Source organism: Bos indicus x Bos taurus, unplaced genomic scaffold (genome assembly GCF_003369695.1).
Source record: "Bos indicus x Bos taurus breed Angus x Brahman F1 hybrid unplaced genomic scaffold, Bos_hybrid_MaternalHap_v2.0 tig00000648_arrow_arrow_obj, whole genome shotgun sequence".
In the NCBI taxonomy this organism is placed as follows: Eukaryota; Metazoa; Chordata; class Mammalia; order Artiodactyla; family Bovidae; genus Bos; species Bos indicus x Bos taurus.
This window is the reverse complement of record NW_020867257.1, coordinates 1-7,371: the sequence shown is the minus strand read 5'-3', so window position 1 is coordinate 7,371 and position 7,371 is coordinate 1. Positions and strand designations below refer to the sequence as shown.

Below are 7,371 nucleotides of genomic sequence, written 5' to 3'. Positions count from 1 at the left end.
ATTTTCAAAAAGCGCTCAAACACTTGATGAATACTTTCCTTGTAGTTTGGACGGTAAAGAATCTGCCTGCAATGGAGACTTGGAATCTGCCTGCCAATGCAGAAGACAAGAGACTCGGGTTCGATCCCTGGGTCAGGAAGATCCCCTGGAGGAGGAAATGGCAACCCACTCCAGTATTCTTGCTTGGGAAATTCCACGGACAGAGGAGTGTGGCAGGCTACAGTTCATGGGGCTGCAGAGTCAGATACGAGTGAGCAGCTAACACTTTTCACTGGATGAGTGTTTTAAGCACCCCCGACCCTGCTTTGACAAATAGAGTGTTTACAGTGTATTTTGTTCTAACTCAATTTTCTCAGTTATTTATCATTATTTCTTGTTACACAATGATATTTTTCATATTATAAATAACATTTTTTTACAGAATAAAAGCAAGCAAACTATATTTTTTGCTTTTACAAGAAATATAGTTTCTTGAAATATACAAGAAATATAGCTTAAAAATCTATGTTTTGCTTTTACAATATGAAAACAATATTTTTCATATTGTAAATAACATTTTTTTTTTTTTTTTTTTTTTACAGAATAAAAGCAAGAAACCTTCACTAACAAAATGAAGATCCTGCTAATTATATTTGTTCCTCTCTTCTGGACTAAAACGCTGTCATATCAGAGTCCAGGTACCAGTATATTTTATATTTATTGTTATTAGGAAAATAAATATTTTTATGTCTCAGCAAATCTTTATTTTAATTAATAGAAACAAGGGATGTGTTTCTTTACTGAAAAATCAAGGTAGACGGAATTTATTTGTAGTTGGTGATATGCAATGTCAAGCGTACTTAAGCTTTCAAAGATGACAGAAAGCTAGGTGCAAAAGTCATGAATTATGCTACACTTGGCCAGAAAAACTTCAATTATTCCCTGATTTTCTGAAGTCCTGATGTTCCATGTCTCTATGAATAGAGTCAGCCCATTTGTTTTGTAGGCCCGTTTGCAACTTGGCCTTAATAAAGGAAAGAAAAGGAAAAAAAGGAACCCCACAGAGGAAATTATATGTATATAATAATTAATATAAAAGCTTTAATATTCCATATATATGTAGAATATGAAAGCTAGATTTTTTGTATTTATAAAAACATCATTCAAAGAAATATTTTTAACTCTGCACTGTGCTACCCTCAGATTTCCTGATATCAGGGTCACTTTTAAAGAAATATCTTGCTTAGTTAAACATTTATGAGCAGATCACTAATTGGGAGGGTGGAGGTAGCTGACCATTTCTGCTAGAGTCAACACTGGTGGTTTTTTCCATTGTCCAGACTCTCTTTATGAGGTATGAATACACTCCCCCTCCCCTAGTTGCTGTGAATATTGCCTACAATGTCTCACAGCAGTACCTCGCTTTCTCAGGAGAACTGCCCTTGGCTTTCCCAGAGCCACCTTACCCAGGTTATGCCTATAATCCTCCAATCCTTCTCTCCAATTCTTGGGGAAGGTCTGTAGCTGATAACTGACTCCTGTCAGTAGCTAAATCATGTCCGATTTTTTTGTGACCCCATGGACCACAGCCAGCAAGGTTCCTCTGTTCATTCAGTATTTTCCCAGGCGAAAATACTGGAGTTAGCTGCCATTTCCTTCTCCAAGGGATCTTCCCAACCCAGGAAAAGAACCTGTTTCCTGGATTGACAAGTGAATTCTTTACCACTAAGCAGGGGATGAAACTGTTTCCTACATTGGCAGGTGGATTCTTTACCACTAAGCCATCCCTCTCGAGCCAAAGAGGGATGCTCTGGTGTAAGGAATGCACCAGAATCTCCTCCAATCAAGCCACACCCTGCTTCTCTTCCTCTGCCTCCCCTCAATCAAGCTCCTGTTTCAGATCTGCCTCTATGATCTCCAGCCCAAGATAGCTGCTTCTTTGCTTGATACTGTTATAAAAGTTGCTTTTAATCCACAGGCCACTTTGGCAACTTTATGGCATCACATTGTTTATTCTTTTAGTACAATATCAAGTTGTTTGGGGTTCCACAACCAAAAAACGAAAAAAATGTCAGTTGGTTGCCTTTGGCACAGAGTTGTAAAAGAAAAATCCGTTGTTAACATTACAGAAGTCCTCTTGTTTGATATTTTAGCATAAACAAGTACAGTTTCCTCTGTTTGACCTCCAGAAGATACTTTCCTTGGGATTCTGAGTCACCCTTAACAATAGGACATAATCTCAAAGGAGATGTGGTTAAAATATCAAGGCTAAACCATCTCCTTACTTGGGTTTCTTGTCATCTTATTTTGATAGGGCCAGGCCCTGAGTATGCTGATGTGGTGTTTCTGATGGACAGCTCCGACCACCTGGGAATTAAGTCCTTCCCGTTTGTGAAGACCTTCATCAACAAGATGATCAGCAGCCTCCCCATAGAGGCTGACAAGTACCACGTGGGCCTGGCCCAGTACAGCGATGGGCTCCACAGAGAGTTCCTGCTCAGCGCCTTCAAGAGCAGGGGCCCCATGCTGAACCACCTCAAGAAGAACTTCGGGTTCCTGGGGGGCTCCCTGCGGATTGGGAAGGCTCTCCAGGAGGTTCACAGGGCCTACTTCTCAAGCGGGAGGGACAGGAAACAGTTTCCCCGATCCTGGTGGTCCTGGCTTCCGGAGAGTCTGAAGATGCTGTGGAAGAGGCCGCCGAAGCGCTGCGCAAAGATGGGGTGAGGATCGTCTCTGTGGGGATACAGGGGGCATCTGAGAAGACCCTGAAGGCCATGGCCACGGGCCAGTTCCACTACCGCCTCCGTACGGTCAGGGACCTCAGCGCATTCTCCCAAAACATGACGCAGATTCTCAAGGATGCAGCTCAGTACAAAGATGGAACAGCCTACTCTGATATAGAAGGTAAGGAGGCTCTTTGTTGAAGAGGTGTCCCACCCCCATGCATTCTGACCCAGAAAGCCATCTCCTATTATCTCTAAGTTGCCACCCACCAGAAATCTCTATTTCATGCAGAAATGTAGAAGACCTCCTTCTCATGAACTTTCATTCCTGATCTCCTAAAGCTAAAAGGAGACTACCACAGCTTATCATTTGAAAAATGCTTTATTTATGTCTTAGGAAAGTTCTACATAAGACCCCCAACAGAAGACCTTTGAGTACAAACAGTTTACTTAGGGAGTTATCCTAGAAAGCCTAGCAAAGAGAGGGTGATGTGAGACAGGAAGCCACATATGCAGTGTTGATGAGCAGGTAGAACAGGTCAGTACAACTCATGGAAGGCACCCAGTAAGTATACTGCCCTGCTGAGGGGATCCAGTCATTCTATCCAGAGTGAGGTAGACAGAGTTTCTAGCAAATGAATTTTCCTGGCTGCCTCTGTGCTCAGTTGATAATGAGAGGCTATTCTGAGTAGTGCTATCTAGTTCTAAGACTCAAGGAAGCCACTTGGTGTGGTAAAAAGTGCCCTTACCACAGGTCAAAAGATCCAGACAATGCCAATAGCTGGCTGTGAACTTGAGGAAGTGATGTCGTCTCTGTGAGCCTTGCATCAGCACCTTCATTTGTAAGCTATAAAAGTTGAAATGGTCTTGAAACTTTTTTCCTGCTCTCATTCACCAATGGGTTGATTTTGTAATCAGACCAGGTTAGGCCTTAATAACAACCCGCTCCAGTATTCTTGCCTGGAGAATCCCAGGGAAGGGGGAGCCTGGTGGGCTGCCGTCTATGGGGTCGCAGAGAGTCGAACACAACCGAAGTGATTTAGCGGCAGCAGCAGCATGCCTTAATAAAAAGTAGACTTCCCGAATAAGAAGTTTATTGATTTCCCTTGTAACAGTGCTCAGGTTGACCAGTTGTTTTGCTTCCATTCAAATACTTAGGTTGGTGGTGGCTCTTCCATCTTCAAATATCACTTTCAAGGTGCCCTGGGAATTGGTATGCAGCTGGTGAAGGGGAAAAAAGAGGGAAGGTCACTCATGGGATGAGTTTATGGGCTAAGCTTGGAAGAGGCCACACATTCTGCTCACATTTCTTTAGTAAGATCTTAGTCCCATTGCCACACCTAATTGCAGGTAAGGCTGGGAACTATGTCTAGTCCTGTGAGCAAGAAGAGGAAATGGGTTTGGGTAAGTATTGGGCAGGCTCTGTCACAGTTAGTGCTGCCTCTGAAGCACCAGGAAGTACTTTTACCTTCACTTTTCTCATCCTTCATTCCTCCTGCCTGGGGGAAATAGCAAGTTCCCAGAGTACATGTACTTCTCCTCCTAGAGAGAAAACCCTCCTGTGACCCTTCCCCTGGTGGCTCAGACAGTAAAGATCCCCTTGCAATGCGGGAGACCTGGGTTCAACCCCTGGTTGGGAAGATCCCCTGCAGGAGGGTGTGGCAACCCATTCCAGTATCCTTGTTGGAGAAGCCCCATGGACAGAGGAGCCTGGCGGGCTACCATCCATGGGGTCACAAAGAATCGGACACGACTGAGCGACTAAGCACGTGAATGAAATGTGACCCTTCCCCTTGGGAACCTTGGAGACCTTACAACCCTGTCGATAGCCTGAGATCTCCATGACAGTAGGGCTTTACCACCTTCTTAGAAGTCTCTGGGTACTGACTGTGTTCTCTCACTCCTCCTGATTTATTTTACAGTGGTATATAGTTCAACAAGGGTTGCTTGTCAGGACCCTATCCTTCCCTTTGAAAGTGAAAGTGTTAGTCACTCAGTGATGTCTGACTCTTTGCAACCCCATGGACTATAGTCCACAAGGCTCCTCTGTTCATGGAGTTCTCCAGGCAAGACTTTTGGAGTGGATTGCCATTCCTTTCCTGATCCAGGGATTGAACCCAGGTCTTCCGCATTGCAGGCAGATTCTTTACCATCTGAGCCACCAGGAAGCCTAGAGGTTAAGAATAAGGGTTTGGGAGTCTGAGTTCAAAGCCTGGCTTGGCTGCTAAGGGCCTTGAGTAAGCTGCTTAGCTTCTGAGCTCCAGTTTCCTTACCTATAAAGTGAGGATAATAGTGTTGGCCTTATGATGAGTGATATGACTTGTATGGAGTTTGGCAAACAGTTTGTAATAGCTATTTGCAAATAAATGCTGAGCTGAGCAGGCCATGTTGAAAGTTTGTTTTAGCAAACTATGGGGGTGGGGTGGGGTTCAGAGCACAGTAGTAGGTTTATGAGAATTACAATTCCACAAATACTTCTGAGCTTGTACCGGGTACCAGGTACTGGAGAGATAGAGATAAGTAAGATATGTCTTTTGGCTTCTAGAGCTCACTATTTTATGGGTAGTTTTTGGCAAGATTTGAGCTTATCTCTCAGCTGCACTTATCACAGCTGTGGTTCCCCCATCTGTGTCTGGAGTGGGTATTTTCTGTGCATGTGATATACTTTCCCCTGCATTCCAGATTTATAGAGCCAACTGCTTACCTGGCATCTTCAATAGATCTCAAACTCAGCATGTCTGAAACAGAGCTCTTGACTCCTCCCTCCAACCTGTTCTTCCCCCTATCTCCCCTACCTTGGAAAAAGACAGAACCAACATCCTCTCAGTTGTTCATGTCAAAAACCTAGGCGTTTTCAACACTTCCTTTTTGTTTCCCAACACATATCTAATTTATCATCAAGTCCACTCTACGTCTAATTCATGTATCAAAAGTACTCTTGTTATCTTTGCCCAAGAACCATTATCTATTTCCTGTATTAGGGCAATTACTTTTAAGTAAACTTTAATGAGTTCATTGTCTCCCTTCAGGAACTAGGGTGATATTTAAAAGATGTAAATAAGATCATGTGAGTCCCACATGGTTGGACCTGGTTCCCTCTGACCTCATCAGTCATTGTTCCCCTCACTCACTGGCTCTGGCTACTCTGAGTGTCTTGCTTGTTTCTACTTCTTGCTTTTCTTTCTGCCAGAATTATTCTTTTATTTTTCAAACAATGTGTAGCTGAATCTTTCTCTTCGCCTTTCTCAACCTAAATGTGATCCTTTCAGAGAGGCCTTCCCTAACTTATTTATGTCTCAGATAATTTAGTTCTTACCCCACATCACCAACATAGGGCAGCTCATTTGAGACACCTGTTTTATTTTCCTTGTTAGCATTCATTATGGTCTGAACTAATATAAGGAGAAGGCAATGGCACCCCACTCCAGTACTCTTGCCTGGAAAATTCCATGGATGGAGGAGCCTGGTGGGCTGCAGTCCATGGGGTCGCTAAGAGTCAGACACGACTGAGCGACTTCACTCTCACTTTTCACTTTCATGCATTGGAGAAGGAAATGGCAACCCACTCCAGTGTTCTTGCCTGGAGAATCCCAGGGATGGGGAGCCTGGTGGGCTGCCGTCCATGGGGTCGCACAGAGTCAGACACGACTGAAGCGACTCAGCAGCAGCAGCAGCAGGACTAATATAATCTATTTTTCTGTCTTTCCCATAAAGTAAGAACTCCTTGAGATCAGAGATATTTCCATGAACTCATACCTATATCTCAGCATTTGAAAGTGGTCTTGGTGGTTGTGGTGGAGGTTCATCCTGGTGATCGTGGATTTGGAGGTGGTGGTTGGTAGAGGTGGTGGTAGTCATACTGGTGGTGATGTTGGTCGTGAAGGTCATGGTGATGGGATGTGATAGGAAAACTGGTAAGACGAGTTCTGCAGATAGGGGAAGAGCATTTCAAGGTCTCTGAAATCAATGGCCAGTGTAAATTTTGCTCAGAATTTTTATATTTTTTTTCAGCAAAAAATCGCTAATTCTATCTGTCATGACTCCCTCCATTTTCCCTAATGATGTCTGACAAGCTATACAGTGGCTTTCTCACTCTGAGCCGGGGTCTGTACTAACCTACTTGCTTTTTCTCTCTCCGTAGTCCCCTTTCCCAGGGCCTGTAAGAAAGATTCAATTGCCGACCTCATGTTTCTGGTGGATGAGGCCGTTGGGACCACAGAGAATCTAAGGCTCCTGCAGAACTTCCTGAAGAACATCACCTCCTCCATGGATGTGCAAGACAACTGCCTGCGGATTGGACTTATGAGTTACAGTGACAGAGTCGAGACGGTTTCTCCTCTGAGCTCGAGCACAACCCAGTCTGAATTTCAGGAGCAAATCCAGAAGCTTTCTCTGCGGGCTGGGAAATCCAGTGCTGGAGCTGCCATTGATCAGCTGAGGAGGAAAGGCTTCTCAGCAGCACATGGCAGCAGACGGGCACAAGGAGTGCCCCAGATAGCAGTCCTGGTTACGGACAGGCCGTCGGACGACAGCGTGCGTGAGGTGGCCCTCGACCTCCGGCTGCAGGACGTAACCGTGCTTGCCTTGGGCATTGAAGGGGCCAACAAGACCCAGTTAGAAGAGATAGTGTCTTACCCTCCGGAGCAGACCATCTCCATGCTGCAGTCCT

At 44.5% G+C, this 7,371-nt stretch overlaps 1 protein-coding gene across 1 annotated transcript; it reads left to right on the top strand.

Annotated features, from left to right (window-relative positions):
* Positions 1–586: 586 nt before the first annotated feature.
* On the top strand, positions 587–7,367 carry LOC113888659 (collagen alpha-5(VI) chain-like; the record flags this gene model as incomplete). The annotated part of the gene is given in 4 exon segments (XM_027535699.1): positions 587–677; positions 2,294–2,617; positions 2,620–2,883; positions 6,844–7,367. Coding segments are annotated over 4 exon segments (1,179 nt in total), but the record flags the coding sequence as incomplete, so codon positions are not given.
* Positions 7,368–7,371: the final 4 nt, after the last annotated feature.